The sequence below is a fragment of the Odontomachus brunneus genome, unplaced genomic scaffold (assembly GCF_010583005.1).
Source record: "Odontomachus brunneus isolate Ranch 3 - 2012 unplaced genomic scaffold, Obru_v1 Obru_scaffold_054, whole genome shotgun sequence".
In the NCBI taxonomy this organism is placed as follows: Eukaryota; Metazoa; Arthropoda; class Insecta; order Hymenoptera; family Formicidae; genus Odontomachus; species Odontomachus brunneus.
In genome coordinates this window covers 1520174-1539048 of record NW_022639504.1, presented here as the reverse complement: position 1 = coordinate 1539048, position 18875 = coordinate 1520174, and the positions used below count along the sequence as shown (strand labels likewise).

Genomic DNA, 18875 nt, shown 5'->3' with positions numbered 1-18875 from the left:
ATACTCGAGCATTTATTTAAAGAAAACACTTAATGGATATGTTCGAATTTTATCTATATAATTAAGTATAATTTGCATTAAAATGAAATAATTATAAATTACTTTTTTTAACGCAAATATATTAATTAATTACATGTATAAAATTCAAACATATTCAATTTTCTCTAAATAAATTCCTGAGAATTATTTTGGCCTGGAAAAGCTTTTGTTCCCTTGAAGATCTGACGACGCGCGGCTAGATGAAACGAAAATATACTTGCACTCGCGAATTTAATCTTGACCTAAATTATAGAGAAAAAAATCTTATGTCACTTAGTTCGAACTCAATTAGGTGACCACTTAGATCTGGCAACTTCAGTACCTTCAATACCCAAAGTTACAAGTTAAAGGTATCGACGCCGCTTTGCCGATTCGGTCTGTTTGAAAAAACGTTTGAATCTTATCGCGGATACGACGAGAGAGGCTGCTATTCTTAGAGAGAGTTATTCAATTTAGAAATATTCCTTAGGATTTTGCCCATCTAGCGGATCGATTTCCACGCGGCGAAGTCGCATACACGTGCGTGATTATCGCCCACGGTGCGTGATTATCGCGATTCTATCTGGCGTATTGTCGACGCCGCGAGGACAAGAGCCGCGTTAATCTCCGACGACTTTCTAGTCGACGAACTGCGGAATAGCGGTAACAATCCGTGGCGAGTCGCGTGCAATGATCAGAGCTGCGCGCGCGGATCTATCTCGTGGAGCTCGACGGCGTCTCGGTCAATTAGCGGTCGTGTGAGAAGTCGCGTGTCGATTGTAGTCTACAGCGAGCTCGAGCATTCGCCCATACCAGTGTACGAGCCGTGGCAAACAGAACCGTTGATTGTTTCGTACAGTCGGTAATTGCAAAATCGGTCGAAAGTTAACCCTTCGTGCACCGACTTTTACGGTCGCGACGTTTCTTTTTCACCGATCCGTGAAGATTCAGTCACTTTGCGGCAGTATTCGAGTTTGCTTCAAGATTTCAACACCTAACTCTGTGCTTAATGTTGGCCATCAGTCAATTAAAATTTCACTTAACTAAAATAATCGTCAAATTAATAATCAAAATAAATCAATATATATAGTTATATAACTTAATCGATCGATAAAATTATTCATAATCTTATGTATGACGACTAATTTTATTTGAGTATTGATTTATCAATTATTTTGCACGGGCACATTCAGAAGAGATCCATGAACGAAATTTGCGTAGAAAAGAAAGAGTATCCATCTTACACATATCATATCGCTCACATACGATCGCAGATAATCCTTTTTCGAAGTGACAAGAAACATGCGAGAGGTCGAAGGCGACGACGGGGAGCCCTTACTGGTCATTGACATGAGTCGCAAGACTCACGATCGTCGCCGCCGTTGATGTCATCGTCCTGCGACGCGCTAGATTTTACGACGCGTACGATATAAAGGATGATGCCTCGTTATCCGGCGAGATAATCCTTTTCTTTTTACTCTCGTCAGGCGGCCGGCGACTCGGTGTAAAGTTTATCACACATGATCACGGCGCCATTCATTTTCACAGACTAAAAAATATAATCTCATCTTTAGAGGAATCCAGTTATACACTGGCCTTACGAGGATTCCTCTAAAACCAAAAGGAGAATAGTCTAACACCTAAAACAAAATTCTAATTGCAAGGCGCAATTTTCCGTGTGATCTCGTATCCTAATCAAACTTTCGCCGGAAGAATATTCTTTTTTTAAGGAAGCACGCTATATTGATCGGAAATCTACTAGATATTATTCTTATTTTTCCTTTGGAATCAAATCCATTTGCTTGAAAGTAAAATACTTTCTTACGCGCGACACGAAAGACGCGACAGGGAAGAAAATTATATTTCTATTCCTGTGATCGAAAACATTCGTCTAAGCATTCAGTTGCGTTAAAATTCGGCTGAAACCACTAACAAGTAAACCTACCTAAAAGTTGCACTCCGATTTCTTTCTAATTTGACACAAATGTAGATGTAAAAAAAATATTAAGGTCATATTTTTTCATTTTAGTCTACTCTGAGTTACACGAGTAGTTTATAGTTTTTTTAATGTTCTCACTTCTATCATCAATAAGTACAACATGCAAAAATGCGTAAAAAATAAAATTGAATACAAGATATAGTTAAATAATTTTAACAAAATCGGCATAGTTGAGACACGAACTATTCTAAATTTCTTTAGCCGAGATTCCAACTAAAATATTTTAAATCTGTGCTAAATTAGTCAAAAATAGTTCGAATCTCAGCCAAACCGAGAGAGAGAGAGAGAGAGAGAGAGAGAGAGAAATTTTAATTTTCCAGTAATTTTAATTAAAATTTTAACAAAATCGGCATAGCTAAGATACGAACCATTCTAAATTTCTCTAGCCGAGATTCCAACCGAAATATTTGAAATCTGTGCTAAATTAGTCAAAAATGGTTCGAACCCCAGCCAAACCGAGAAATTATTTGTATAAATAATTTTTTTAAACTTTTTACATGTTTTGTTTAAATATTTTATTACTTATACAAATAATTTTACACATTTGACTTCATATTTATAATCAGCAAATCAAAAACGCCTATATCTTGTATTCAATTTTATTTCTTATGCATTTTTGTTGCACTTGTTGATGATAGGAGTAAGAATATTAAAAAGCTATAAACCGTGAAACTCAAAGGGCCAAAATGAAAAGATATGACCTAAATAAACAAATATTTAATTTGTTGTACTTCTACATTTGTGTCAAATTAGAAAGAAATCGGAGTGTACCTTTTGGGTAGGTTTACTTGTGAGAACAACTGACTACGTAAAAACCTACGGGAATTTCTTTCTGCTTCTCGACGAGTTTTTCGTCTGATCGTTAAGTAACAGAAAATTTAGCTGTACTAATGAAGTTGTTACTTACGTGCAGAACCAGTGCTGCAGATAAAAAACGAAACTCCTCTAACTTTAAGAATATTGCGCTTAGAATATCTTTCCTTTGGTTTTAGGAGAATCCCCTTGAGGAGATTGTATTTTTTTAGGTGCGCACAGACGCATTTCTCAGATTCAGAGCGCTGTTCATCTCCCGTTTCTCTTCTCCTGTCGAGCCGACACACTATATAGTTCGTTCGATCGAGCCGCCTTCGCCCAGGTGAGGAGCGTCGTCGCGGAAACGCGTGTCCGCGATATATCCGGAGCGCTTCCTCTGCTTCTTCTTCATCCTCTACTTCCTTCGAGTTACCGTGGCGGATGTAACGATCCGCAACGATATAACTGCCATTTCTGTCGCGATCGTTACCGACGAACGGCGAAGAGAGTTGTGAAAAAGAGAGAGCAAGAGAGAGAAAGGGAGAATGATGTAGAGAGAAAGAGAGCCGAGAGACGCGAAAGGAAGAAGAACGGAGAGAACGAAGGAGGATCGTTACTCTCGATTTAACACGGCCGAGTCGGTTACCACGTCGACCGATCATTACACCGCCGCTTTTGTCGCGCAGGACGATTTTCGTGCAACGACGTAGACAAAGGGAGATTACGGGAGGGAAACGCGTAAACTGGTAGCTTTCAGCGCAGGATGGGGGAGGGCAGGGTAACGAGACGCAAGTCGCGACGCGGCTTTATGCCGGTTGACATCGGTTTTAATTACGCCCATCGATAGCTCGATAAGCACCCAGTAAAATATTTCTCCCGGCCCGACCCAATTTCGCTCTACCGGCGATAAAGTTTCATTATCCCGCCGGAGAGCGGCTCGTTTAGCGGGCAAAACGACGATGATTTAGGCACGTTCGCGCGGCGAGAGTATTTAATATGAGAAATATCCGATACGCGCGCGCGCGCACGGTAATATGCGAAAAAGAGCGCCCATGAAAACAGAGCCACTCGAGATGCCAGTGCGTTCCGCGCGGAAACTCAAATATCCGACGATGAACGAGATGAAAAAAGAATTTACGGAAGTGGCGCGCGAATCTGTCCAAGAATCACGCGAATTGTGACATGCAAATCGCGAGTCGCCGTGAATTGAAGCGCACACACCAATAACGAGTAATTAATTCCATGTATATATTTCCGTCGGCGGCTACAGCGCGCGGTGAGCGAGTCACACGATAAATAATGCGCAATATGCGAGGGAATAAATTAGATCTCATCGCCGCCGTGAAACACTTCGTCGTCTCACGTCCCCGCCGAGATAAATCTTCTTTCCTGCAGACTCCGGCGACTGTTCCTCACAACTCGGAAGATAAATTTCTATCTCTGTAACACTCTCTCGCGGGAGCCGCGTAGCATCGGTTTATTCATATCGTGTAGGACGACGGGCTTTCATTTTTCAATTACGCCCGCGGCGTCCCCTCCAGTTGCTCGGCTAAAAGAAACAACGGAAAGACCAAGAATGCGCGACAGCTTTGTCGCGAGCAGCGACTGCCAAGTTTCTCGCGATGAACTTTGGTCTCCGCGATACACCCCGCCGCCGCTGTTTCTTCTGCACCGCTTCAAATTAACGCGTGAGAAATAGCGAGTCAACCGTCGCGACCACGAAGATGAGTGAGGACTGATTGCGAGAATATCTCCAATATTTCATTTAGTCATTAAATTACTTGCACCTTAATTTAACTCTCGATACGTCGGCAATTGTGATCCAGAAATATAGCTGAAACCTTAATTGATCAATAGATGTTAAAACAACAAACACAACATCCTAACAAACATAAATACACGAAATAATTGTTTACAGAGTATTCTTATTTTGCACGCTGTTTTTCGCACTCATTACTTTGCTCCAAACTTTTAGTTTGTAATTATCTCTATTTCTTAATCTTTTAGTAAATTTCAATTTTTAAAATCGTATAATAAGATAATTTTGATTTCGTTGCGAGTGAAAAGTGTTACTCGTATATAAAGAATCTCCCGAATTAATCTGTCACGACATTTAGTCGGTTTTTTTAGAATTAACAATAAACCAAGAATAACACGCGCATCGAAAAAATCGCACTTTATTGCCCGTTTCGATTCGTTTGTTTCGGGCCTTTAAGGCCATCACACACAAAATTCCGTAAGAACTTAAATCGACCAATCCCAATCGAGTATTCGGCTCTTCGTAATAATGGAGAGGTTACGAAGAGCCGAGTGCTCGATTGGGATTGGTCGATTTCTTTACGCTTACGTTTTAAGTTCTTAAGGAATTTTGTGTGTGATGGCCTTTACACTCAATGCTAGCGTACGCTGGCGTCGTCTTGCGGCGCGCGCGAGAATCTGTAGAGCGAATGGCTGAGCACGTGCTTGGCGGACCACGTGCTCGAACAGCTGATTGGCGTGCGCGCGCCCAGCTGACGCGGCGCAGTGGTGGGAGCAAGACCGCTTACCGGTCCTGCTGCCACTTCGCGTAAACACAGCCATTGAACGGCGGACTTTAAGGCCCGATCTACAATAGATGAAGTAAGGAATAGGAGTAGGAATAAGACGAAATATAAATAATTTATTTCGCTTAGAGCCGATCTACAATAAAGTTTGCCCGTCTACATCACATGGAGTAAGCCTGAATTAAGAAGTAAGAGCTGAAGTAAGGAGCTGGAGTAAGGGAGTAAGCGAATAAATTATTTTCATTTCGTCTTAAGCGTCGTCTACAATATGTAGTAAACCGTAAGAATTAACCAATCATAGACGATTATTTTTATAATAATCGATTACGATTGGCCAATTCTTACGGCTTACTTCTTACTCCAAGCTTACCCCGCATATTGTAGACGACGCTTTACTCCTACTCCTTACTCCATCTATTGTAGATCGGGCCTAAACGGCGCAGAGCGCCGATCGAGAGCACGCCGACTCGATACAGCCGTCGATATTTTCCCTCGTAGGACTCATAGCGACGTCAGCTAGGAACCGTTAGAAAGTAGAAACTCCCGCGCTCTCGATATATATAAATTCCTTCTTTTACGACATAAGGATCAATCGCGACAAATATCGATTGTAATATCAATTGTCTTGGAATTAAATTGAAAATCGGATATTATGCAACTTTAGCACAGCAATTTGTGATATTGCAAAACGTCAATTTTCCCGTTTTTAGTGGTAACAAGATATAATTAAAAAAAAAGAAAGGAAATAATTTCTTTCCCTGATTTTTTGTCTGAAAACTAATTCTTTCGTCAAATTATACAGAGGAGTCTATATGCAAAAATTAATAATAGACAATGTCAAGACATTGCAAACATTACGATTTTGAGATTTTCTACGCGTTGCTAATCATGTGACTGCAGCCGTGATTGGTGCTATCAGCAATAATACTCTTATGTTTGTTTTCGTGAGTTTTATTAGTTACTTAAATCTGTATGATTCCGAAAAATATATATATTTAACAAAATAATCTTCGTAAAGTACTATGCGATTAAAAAAATTGCAGATTACGCGAAACAGCATTAACAAAATAAAACATACATGGCACTGTGATCTATTTATCGACATTATCTGAAACCACTGGAGAATCAAAGAGTCACGTACCTCAGCAAGAAAACAACGATAGAAAGGCGCGGAGGAGTTCGCAAAGAAAAACTGGACGAGAAGTTTCTTCGTGGGGGAGCGGCGTCACGAAATACGACCGACTCTGTGTGGAATTTATGCTAATACCGCGAGTAGCGCAAAGACGCGTCGTAAACGTAAAATCGTTTCGATTCGTTCCCCCCGAATCGGCGGAACGTATCTTGCTTGGTACATTTCGGCGGTCCCGCAGAAGGACCGCGACATTCGCGTAGAAGGCGAATGCATAATATCCGCCTGCATGGCCGAGTTTCCTCCCTCTTCGTCGCTGTGTATTTTAAGTCGCAGCTGCCGCACGAAGGAGGAGGAAAGTCAGAGGAAGTCAGAGAGAAAGAGGGCGAGGAAGGAGGACTAGAGGCGAAACTTGTGGGAGTTTGTCACCCTGCCGCGAAACACACTGCTCCCTCGCGCACGGGCGCGCGCGAGCGCACGTGGTCGAGGAAATTGCAAAGTTTCCTGCGGGACTTTTGCGCACCACGTGTCAATTCCGCGACACGGCAGCCCCGCTATCCGTCCGTTCTCTACGTTTCCTCCATCGCTGCACGTCGCGCTCTGCGCGCCGAAATATTAACTGCCGTGCATTCGTCGGCGCCTCCTACATTTTCCCCTCGCGTATTTTTCTCGCGAGGCTCTCGAGTACGGTCATTCAGACGATAATAAAAGCGGTCCCGCTCGTCTAGAATTCGAGTGGTTCCCCGCGGTTGAAATCCGGCACGCGCATTCTACTTTCGCGACATATATATCGGTGGTCTGGTAATGCGACCCTCGGGACTAAATAAGGGAGGCGAAAAAGAAGGGCATGAGAAAAGGAAACGCAATAGGTATGGAAGATAGAAACGCGGCGAGAAAGGTTGCATCATTTTTCAACGACTTTTGCAACTTTTACAACTCATCTAACACAAGAATTAATTTTTTTGATGTTTCTCAAAAGATAAATTTTGTCATTGGATATCTGCTGCAGTTTATCGACATTGAAAGTATCTTTCCACCACTGATTGAAAATGATATCATTCATAATTTTACATAATTTTAGTTAAGTAACTAACAAATTGCTAAAGTAATAAACATAAATAGTATTTATTTCTGCGCGAGATATCTCGAGCTTCAGTTGCTCCGTTCACGCGCAGTTGAGGCTTTGTTGTTGCGCGGACAACAGCTCAGCTAATAGGAAATCGTTTATACGAGAAGTTTGCAGCCGCCTCGTTCTTACGTTAAAGCCCTTCGCGACGAGCTGTTGTTCCCGTGGCACAGCAGCTCCATGATTTATCGTCGGCGTATTTTCCAAGCGGCGTGTGTGCACGCGCGTCGCTGCTGCTACGTACACACGTGCGGTGACGCGGATAACAGGTGACGCGCGCGGTGTGTACGCAACGCGGATCGAATTGCAACGTTTTAGCATAACGACCCACGCTCTCGTTCGCGGTAATGCTGTGTGTATGTGTGCACGAGATGCGCCCGCTCCACCCACCCTGCACTCCACTCGTCCTCGCGAAACTTCCGCAGGAGGAGGAGGGGGAGAGGGAGGAGGAGGAGAAGGAGGTTTGCACCGAGGATTATCGGCGCGATGAGGACGATTTCCTGTCGGCTCGAGCGGAACCGCGAATTCGAGCGAGTAAACTCGATCAAGAGGGAAAGTCAACTATCGAGAATCACGTGAAGATCGAGAGCGCAACGGCGACGGTCGTGTGTCCTTGTGTGTCGCAGAGGGCGCGTCAACTTTCATGGGAAACTTCCACGCGTATCGACGAATCTACGAATCATACCGAAGGGAACGAAAGTTCTGCGCGTCGTGGAGTCAACGACGCACTTTTCCCAGGCGATAGCAATTACGAACAGTATTCGGCCAGTCGGGCGACTTGGTCACGACCTGATTCGCGATAAGATAGCGAGCCATCAATTCGCGAGGGTGAACTCAAAGAGCGTTCGTCAAACCGGAGAGCTGTCGATCAGCCTCATCGGCGCGTAAAAAGTTTCTCATCTCCGCGCGTTCCTCGACTTTCGTTCGAGTTCTCGCAAAGCGACTTGATTATGGAAACCCTTGACTTAAATCTTAATTGTATTACTTTAATTTAACGACTTCTTAATTATTTAATTAAAGTGCTAGTCCTCTTTTAATCCTGGACGAGCATGCCAATATTTTCGTCCCAAGAGTCTTGTGAAACCCTCTAAATAACTTTCTGACACCGCTCTTTTCTCAGCCATTATTTGTAGGATCAATATAGTTGCGCTAAAAATTTTTGATCAAAAACGAAAACTGAATTATGGTCACAAATCGAAGTTGTTAGATATTGTACAACTATGACAAAGGAATAATTATTCAAAATAACACAACTGTGCATGGGATGCTTAAAAATGTTGATAGTAGTCTGATTGATATTTTTACGATTGCAGCCGTTGTATTGTAAGAACTGTCAAGAAGAAAGAAAATTCGTGACACCAATGCTAATATGAGTAATTTACAATCAGTGCGCGCAACTTTGACTTCTCCCGACCTCTCGTCGCGAGCAGAGAGCACATCTCACTTTGAAGGAAGCGGTTTTTCGCTGGAGCGACATTTGAATATCAAGAGCCGTCTCTCCCTCTCGCCCTGCGCGAATACAACTTTTAATCCCTCGGATCTCCCGCGAGCCCGCCAATTTCGAATATTTTCCTAACATTATGATAATAATATTCAAATGGCACGCGGTAATCATACGTTTGTCGCGCGACGTAATTCGACGGAATAATTCATCAGGTACTCGTCGCAACCTACCTACTACGAGCCGCTTACGCGCCGCTCCGCTTCATCCCTCGAATATCGCGCGAACGAAAGGTAACGCGTTCGTAATTGTACTTAAAAAATCCGTCACGTCTTCTCGAGTTTCGGAAACTTGCGAGATAGAGAGAGAAAGGTAGAGAGAGCGAACGAGAGATCTCATCTGCCCGCCTTGTTCCATCAGCCAGCCGGGGCTGCAATTTGACGGTCTACCGACCGCGATTTTACAGCTTATACCTGGGGAGGGTCTATTACACCGTAAACTCGTCTTTTCACGCGATCCGCACGAAGAGAGAAAGAGAAACAGAGAAAGAGAGAGAGAGGGAGGGAGAGAGAGAGAGAGAGAGCAAAAGAGGACAAGGAAAGATGATATAAAGGATTTGTGCCGGTGAGCAACGAGACTGACGTATCTCGGTTAAGTGATCGATAAGCTATCTGCGAAACGACGGGAGGCGCGTATTCCCGTATTTGCTCGCCATTGAGAGAATTCGCGATACCCTTCGGTTCGTTCTCGTTGATCTTGCAGGAGAGAGAGCGCGCGCGTCGGGAAACATTTGCGAAGCAAAGCGTAAAACGCGCGGATTTGCAGGACGTTATCCCCGAAGTCGGGGATAGGACGTTGTGGATTAATCCCGGTAATCCCCCGCTACACGCGGAAGCTTGAGTAATCTCCGCGTCCGGGCTAGCGATCCGGTTCAAGCTGTCATTCTCGAGTTCACGACGGCCAGTTGATTATTTCGCTCAACTCGCCGATTGTTTCGCACCTCGCGGAGTGACGAGCCGAAGGAAAGAACCGCTGATTCCGATAAATTCGTGCGAATTTATTCGGTCTAATTGCGACGGTTTACACAATGATCGAATGAAATACGAGAACAGCGCTCAGACGCTGTTAATTCGGAAGGACCTAAATATCTAAATCTCGCTCTTAGACTAGTCTGATGTGTCGAGACGCCGGGAGTACGCAATTTCGTTTACGATCCTCGAGGGTTCCACAAGACGGCACGTTTTATTTAAGGAGCAGGGGACAACTGTGGACAGCGGTTTCGATCTTGACTCTTGGAGAAGGAAAAAACATGTTTGCTTTCTGACAAAACGACGATCGCTAGCGGATATATGTAGTCCCGATATTCTTTCCCGTATTGCCTCAATTCGGCGACCGTAAGGAAAAGGCGATTAATCAGAGAGAATATCATTGTAATTGTAGATATTTTGTAAATATTCGGGGAGAATGAGAGAAGGGAGGAAACCGACACACAATAGGAAGCTGCGCGCGAGTCGACACGATAAGAAACTGAAGCGAATATTTTGCTGACGGTCGCGGAAAATCGATTTTCAACTCATATCTGCCGGAAACTCGTGCGGCGGAATATACTTCTCGTAGGAGGAAGTTCCCGAATCGCGTCCGTCCGCGGACGTCACCAGTGTGCAACGCGATCCCGCGCCTCAACTTCCTGGGGCTGCCTCGATCGCAAACTTTGCGCGCGGTGGGACAGAGGGTGCGCTTTACTATTTCGCTTTGATGGCGAATCGTCGGATACGGACGGTAGGCGCGGAGATCGGGAAGCGCCGTCGGGAAGCATTTTCGTCGGGAACTCGGACAGAGGACAACACGCCAAAATTATATTCAAGGCGACGTGGTTCCCCTTTTTAATCGCCCTCTGACCTCCGCCGAGAGAGAGAGAGAGAGAGAGAGAGAGAGAGAGAGAAAGAGAGAGAGAAAGAGACAGACAGAGAGAGACAGAGAGGAATATTTCGCCACGAACGGAACTCGCGCGCGCGGGGACACGAACGTCTTGAATATAAACTGGGCTGGCGACACTCTGGAGTGGGACCGCCACCGTTGCCCGAAGGGAGTCGCCCAAGAGGGTTGCCGAGGGTGGTCGGCGGACGAGCGCGCTATCCATTTTCGTCCGGGATCTGAATTTCAGCCGTTTCTCGAACCGCAAACTCTCGAAATCCGGAAGTGGGGGAGTCGACGCCTGAATCTAAATCCGCGCGGGTGCAACGATTTCCTTCCTTCGACGCGCGAGACGGGGCGCGGCGCGCTGCTCTGCATTTCTCGGGCTTGCCTTGTGCGGCAAGCAACGGGGAGAAAACCGGCGAGAAGCGAAGAATCACGCCTGAAGCCCGATTCATTAGCGTGCCTTTCGCGACAGGGGATGTTCGATTTTACTTCCAATCATCCCGCATTTTTGCAGCCCCCGCGAATTCGGCAGCGCGAATTTATGGAGAATACGTGATGCGACAGACAGGAATTTCTCGAATAAATTTATATTACTCAATAAGTGTCATATTCAATGAACCAAGAATGGTGCGGAATACAAATTCCTCTGTCGAGGAGAACTTATATCGAGGAAAATTGACCTATTAGAGAATCATTAAACTTCGCGAAACTTATTGAATCTTAAAAGCAAAATTTTAAGTCACTCTTATCCAAACGCGATCTTTTTCCAATTGTCTATTTATATGAGCATAAAAGCATTCAATTATGTCACTTTTTATGATAGAAAATATTATATGAAACTACCCGAACGAATAAACAAGTGACGATTGCGACGAATGCATTCACGGACGACTGTTTGTTTTCAGGATAGTTCGGCGTAGCGCAGCTGCCGCTTGAAGATGCCGGCGTACAAATTGTCAAGGAGAACACGTTCAGATTCCTCGGTGAAATAAGCAGTCGCGGATATCGGTGGAGGGGGAGGGGCGGTAAAGCCGCTTATTCGGGGCCGACGGACTCTCGCTCGGACTTCTAAACTCGCGCATGGTGCCCACGGTAGAATGAAACTTTTGCCACACCTGTTGCGTGACAGGTGTATTTTTGACGGATGCGCACGATACACGACCGCCGCGTATCGCCAAATCGGTGCCTATTCGACAAGAGGGACGATCGTCGTCGGGTTCTCCTTCGATTCGCATCTTCTCAAAGTTTCGTTTCGTAACCGCGATTTCGGGGTCGCGTGAAATGCCGCCGGGCTGCGACGTCGCGCAGAAACTCGTTGAAGGAAGCGCTCCCTTAAGCTAACTGCGAAATGCGCGCGCGATGGCCGAACGAGAGAAGATGGGCTCGCGGCACGGACAAACTTATCGCGAGTTGTGAGAGGCGCTGAAGAGAGAACGGCAAGATGGTGGACGTGTTCAATACAAGCGACGTTCGGAATATCTGCCTGCTGCTGGAAGACATGGAGGATCCTCGAACGCCGGCTCTGAGAAGAGTCAGTTACGGTATCGTGATGCCAACCATTTGTTGCCTCGGCATCATCGGCAACATCCTGAATCTCGTCGTTCTCACGAGGAGGAACATGCGCGGCGCCGCTTACATCTACATGAGAGGTGAGCGCCACCCGTCTCTTTCTTTAAAGTTTCCCGTACTTTCGACGTTTTTACGAGTGAAATAAAAATTTCACTCGTTCACTCCGCGGACTCCGAATTGAATGACTAAAATATGCCGTGGGCTGAATTCGCGCAAATTTCTCTTTGGGATTTCCCACGCGGCGCGCCGAGAGCGTTATTTATTTTTTCGCAAAAGAGAAACGGCCGACACGGGGCCGGACAAAATCGTATTATCGACAACGGGAGAAGAGCATTATCTCGGCGACGCGACACGGAAACGAGCTTAGGCTAACGAAAAATGAGTCTGAAGGCAGCCTGTTCGCGTAGCTAACGTCTTTTTAGACGGCCGAGAAGGCTAGGTTGCGCGCTGAAACAGGAGACGAAAGAAGGAAGAAGAAGCGGCGCGCCATTAGCAGAGAATGGTGGTAACACCTCTCAGTAAAGTTATTCCGTATTTATGTAATATCGGGACGAAGCGGGCTGCATTATTTTCCACGGGCAGCTTGCATCACCGGACGTGCCCGCGAACATTGCACGTTCGAGCAGATCGTTAGTGAAAATTATTGAGATAATCGCCGCGCCGGCGATTATTCGCAAAAATTTTCACGACGGAACTGGCCACCGAAAGGAAAGAAGAAACGGAATTACGAGTAGTGGTGTTCATTCCACATAGCAAAGTATATCTCAGGCGCTACTTCGTCTTACATTTTCCTCTTATTTACTCTTCAAATCATCTCGCGCGTATAAATATTACGGCAAAATCAACAGAAAATGGATATTTTACGAAACATTTAGTCTTTGTGTATCTCAAGATATATTCAGATAAAATATTATATATATTTCTTTTTTCTATTTTATTTTTTACCTCAATACTTTCCTACGCAAATTGGCGAGGAGAATATATTTATAACAAGACAAACATTCCATTAAAAGTTATTTTTTATTCCGAATAACTGAGTAGCAGTTTTTAGGTGAGGTCTCGGGATGAAATACTGCACTTTATAGCATTTCTGTTCCCTTAATGTAAATTGGACGATCATACGCGCGCGCGTGCTTTCAGCGGCGGACTTACTTAAGAAAATTTTAAACGCCCTCGACCTTTTCTCGTTTTACTCCTCGCCCTTGCTTACGGAGAAAACACTCCGTCCGGGGTCGCGCGAAGAGGTCGTCTCGTATCCCGCGGAATCGCCCGTCGAGAGATATTCTCAGGAAGCGCGGAAAACTCGACCGTTACGCGCCGCGCAACTGACGGAGCGACTTCCCGGCCGGGAAAAGACGGGCATTACTCTCGATTAGCTCCGCGATCGTTACACTTTCGTTCATTTTTCATCGTGCACACGGCCGGCGATCAATATTCATCGCGATGGCTTCGATGAACAACAACGCGATTGGACACGTAAACGTGACGCAGATCCGTTCGGAAATACGCGGCACGTTGCGGCGAGCGATTTCGGCCCGTCGAGTGTTGGATTAGTAGGCGCGGATCTCGTCTTACCTCGAAAATAAACATTCCACTCGGTAATTAACGCCGACGATCTAAGCTCAACTTTCCGCTGCGACGCGCTTCAACCAAAAATGCCACTATGTACGCGCTTCGACACATCCAGACAGAAACACGAACTCTGATTTCAAGGATGTTTTTTCGCGCGATCCCATATTCGAGATGAAAGCTTTTATTAAAAGTAGATATTATACCAACTTCTTTTTTGCTTTTAAATCAAGAGGTATATGTATGTTCACTGAAGCGGAATTCCCTTGAAGAAATTTCTATTAAGACTTGCGCTGGAAATAAAAGACAGAATTTCTCTAACTTTAAGATTACTGAGTCTGGAATATTTTCCATTTGGTGTTAGAAGAATTCTCGTAAACCATGTATAAAATCTTCTGGTGTTCACGGAATTCCGCTGAGGCCAAATTATTTTTTTTAGGTGTATTGGAATGTTAGATATTCCTTAATAACAGTTACCATTTTGACAATCGAAAGAGGAAACGGGCTACTGAATGGTAGATTCATTAAATCGCGAGAGGAAAGTTCCCGAAAGAAGGAACGAGCAATTTTACACGCATGTTCTGCTTTGTTAATAATTGACACGTAGATTACATGTAAATTCTGAACAGTCGCACATCGTGACATTTGGAAAATAATAAGCTGTTGTTTAATTTGTTTTTATCAGTTTTCGGCACGTATGCGTCGATCATAAATGGGGGGCTTATTTTTGAGGCTGCGAATAATAACTTCGCGCAGCGGAAGGATTAACGACGACCAACCACAGTTCGTCGAACGCTGCACGCGTGCGGCGACCGATAAACATCGGGCGCGCGTTCTCTTCGCGTCGCGAAAATATCGCCAAATAGACTGGCGTTTTGAGACGAGGCCAAAGCAATCGCGATTTTCCTACTACAACTGAGATTCCGAGCGCGTTACACGACGGCCGGCCTTCGGCTTATTTTTTCGCGTCGCGCCATTATTTGTGGTGGCCGCCCACGATTTCATCCATTAGCGCACACATCGCCCTTAAGTATTAATAGCCTCGCAGAAGAACGATCTGTCGTAGTAGCGTCGTCGAACTTGTTGCCACGCAGTTCGATGCCGAGTTAATTATCGTAAGTGGATTAACGGGAAATATGTTCGAGGCGGGAATGAAATCAATTAATTTCGACAAGGCCGTTACTTCCGGTCGAAAATATCCCGATATTCGGCCGAAGCAAGCCAAGTACGTCCACTTGATACTAAACGTATTAAACGTCGACTTCCACCTTTCGAGACAAGAGAAAACGAGACACAATTTCCAAATAACGCAAATCTAGCTAAAAATTAAATAGATAGTAGTGCAATAAAATAAAAATCTAGCAGATTTTTAAAATAATTAAATCTAATTTTTATTAATTAAATCCAAATTAAATCTAAATTATTAATTAAATTATTATTTAAAATCTGCTAGATTTTTATTTTATTGCACTGCTATCTAGCAGCTAAGGCTGTATCTCTGGAAAAATAATGTGTCCAAAAATATTGATTTTTAACAAAATAGTTTAGAGTTGCTCCCGGGTCTGACAGGTCCAGATTATACTGCACGCTCCAGAAAATATGATTGTACGCGGAGAGTTAAGAACGGCATGTCTGTCTGCATCTCGCGATTCTTTCTCCCGTACTTCCGCCGCGTCGAAATCGCGGATCGCAAACACGATAAAATACGATCGCTCCCGAAACGGCTAATTTATTTTTCAATGCGGCGAGCGCAGTGAAATTGAATCGCGCATACGGGACGGGACGGAACGGTCGTTCTCGTCGAAAGTCGAGGCGTTTCGAAAACAACGAGGAGGTTTGCAGCGCCAGTCCGCGTTCAACGCTCTCGTATCCCGGCGAGTTTTCTCCATCCCTCTTCTTCTTCCCTCTCTCTCTCTCTCTCTCTCTCTCTCTCTCTCTCTCTATTTCTCTCATGGCGTCCCGGGGACAGAAGATTCGGCGGTTTTTGCGGTGCCGCCGACGTCCGCGCACGTTTCCGGAGCAACGAGGCCAGTGCATTAGGGAGGAAATTACTCGGCAATTCGATTTTGGTATTTTCGCCGCGCCGCGTCCTTCCGAATGGGGTTGGATTCACGACACTCCGGAGGGCACGTCCCCGACCGTCTTTATCGCCGGGTTCCTTAAGGATTAGAGCCACCCACGTAACACGTCGCCGCGTATATGTGCCTAGCCTCCGCTTAACTCGCAGCTGCAAAGCCGCGGAATATAGCCCCGAAGCTCCGTGCACACGGAATCGCGCCGCAAGAGCGCAAATCCGACTCTAAGTGGTTTATGCTGGCACGCCGTTACGCGAACTGCGAGAGAGCGCATTGTCTTGCGCGAGTGCTCGCTTCATTTGCCCGACTCTAGTCCGGCCGCAAACTAATTCTTCCGCGCGCTCTTTTCTGCTCCGATACGCTGCGCTGGTGGATTAGCGCGTGGATAATTTCGACCTCTCGATGAGGAACACGTTCATCGTATTTCATCGACGATGAAAAATAAGTCATCCATATTTCGTTGCCAATCGAGAATAAATAACAAAATGACGTCAAGATATGAAGTGGTGCAACTCGATGGACGTGATTCTAAAGGAAAAAAAATATATCAAACATGTAGAAAATAACAGTTTTTTCCTTTTAAATGGAAGCTGCAGATTCAGAGTACGTGAGTACTTGACAATTGATATGAATCTTGCTGTGGGCACAAAAATCCCCTGTATATTGGGGCTTTGCAAAAATGATCGTCGTATCATTAATAATTTCGCTGCAAGTCGGCAGAAAATGGCGGATAATGCGCGATGGCAGATAGCTTGATTAAACACGGCACATGTACCGTCTCGTTACTATTCATGAGAAAAGATATAGCTAAAATTCTGACCGACTTTTGCACGCCTCCAATATGATAGCCGCGTGAAACTGCGCGAGAAGAATGCGAGCGCACGATAATGCCGTATACGGAAATCTCTTTGTACGAACTCCGTTCCGCGAGATCGCTTCGTCCCGTCGCCGGGGAGATTCGCCATGGAGAAGCCCGCGGATCCCGGCGTGTCGCTGATTCGATATCGATACTTGAGCGGGTTACCCCGGGAGGTAAGCCGGGCGCGAGAGATCGCGCGAAATTTCCGTTTTACTCGGTTTTCTCGCGCGAGGTGTTGCGAACGCAGCCTTAGGGGGGTTTACAGGATTAGAGGTCGACGAGACAGGCAGAAGCGAGACAGACCGGAGGGATATGGCGGGTCGATGCGCTCGGAGCTTCTTCGAAAGGCTCTCCCTCACCTCTCCCGATTTCCAATAACCGATATATACATATATACCTACACACACACACACACACACACACACACACACACACACACACACACACACACACACACACACACACACACACACACATATATATATATATATGAATGTGTATATTCTGGACTTTAATCGCCTCCTTCCGAGTTTCCGCGGCACCGGGTTCAAACGTCCTTGATCCCCGGTATCCATCAGGAAACTTGCTGAGGTGCACTGACACACTTCTGTCTTCCTTCCTTCCCTCTCTTCCCACCTCGAAAATTCTCACCTACTTTTATAATCGAGTTTATATCAAGATTAATGATTTAACTAGCAGCCCGCGCGAGCAACGGCTAATCAAACTTCATTCAGAGGTTCCGCTGCAAACGACGGTATGGACGAACGGACGAACCGAGTCGCCGCGGATTACGATCGTACCGCAACGCGACGTGAAACTTGATCGATCATGATCGATTAGAATCACGCGATTAGATTGGCGCGGGCAAGAAGTGCTCGTTATAATTGCGTCGGAATGAATAATCGCGGAACGCGAAGGCACTCGACTCGAGGCAGAAGGTAACTCTACAGGAATAAATCAAGTCGAAATTGTAGGATAACAGTTTTTCCGATTAAAGTGACACAGAAAATTTATCGGGTGCGTGTATACCCGGGTTTCTGTTTAACCTTTGAAATGAATTCCGAGAGGGATGCGATGTCAAAAGCCGCAAAACAGTGACGCGTGGCACCCGCGGTCTTCCCTGTCAGGAGCGTTATATATCACGGGGACGCGCGTGAAAAAGAACACGTTTTTACTGAAGAAGAATCGCATGCGGATTCGTCAAAGAACCGCGAGGGAGGAACACCCGCAGGGACACATCACGCGCGCACGTACACACGAGTAACGCGAGATACGTTAATCCAAATTCGTAGGAACGACGGGATAAAATTCTGACAGTCCATTCTCACTCCTCTCGTCCATGTAATTTGAGTTTCGCGGGTCAGGCTAACCTCGATATCCCGTTGCCCAGCAAGAAACTCAAATATCCGTCAAAGGAGAAGGCCTCACGCGAGATTCAACTCGTCCAACCATCTTCGATCAAGCGTCTCGCCGCTATCGGAAACGGCGCGCGGCTTAGATGAGCTTTATTTCGTACACGACACGACGGAGAGTGGGCTATCGATAAAAAAGAAAAGAAAAACAATTCAAGCGGACCGTTCCTGCAAGAGGGATTCGATGGAGAGCTTCCCTGGAGAATAAAAAAAGAAATCTTCCCGGAAATCTAACGAGTCCCCTCGTATGGCGAATTCGTCACGACGATGTAGGAGATATTAAACTCAACATCTTCGGGGAACTAAACAGCAGATCATCTTGTTCCCGTCCCGCGTGCCATGTTCCGACTACGTCCAGTGGGCAGAGTTATTCGCACTTGTGTGAACTTGGCACACCATATTTAAAAATGTGACATTTTTTTT

At 45.3% G+C, this 18875-nt stretch overlaps 1 protein-coding gene across 1 annotated transcript in view; it reads left to right on the top strand.

Annotated features, from left to right (window-relative positions):
* The window catches only part of LOC116845641 (probable G-protein coupled receptor B0563.6), a 48515-nt gene that overhangs the window by 8328 nt on the left and 21312 nt on the right, over positions 1 to 18875 (top strand). The window contains exon 2 of the mRNA XM_032818584.1: positions 11874 to 12617. Within this exon, the coding sequence (XP_032674475.1) occupies positions 12410 to 12617 (208 nt within the window). The 5' untranslated portion in view covers positions 11874 to 12409. The remainder of the gene's footprint in view (positions 1 to 11873; positions 12618 to 18875) is intronic.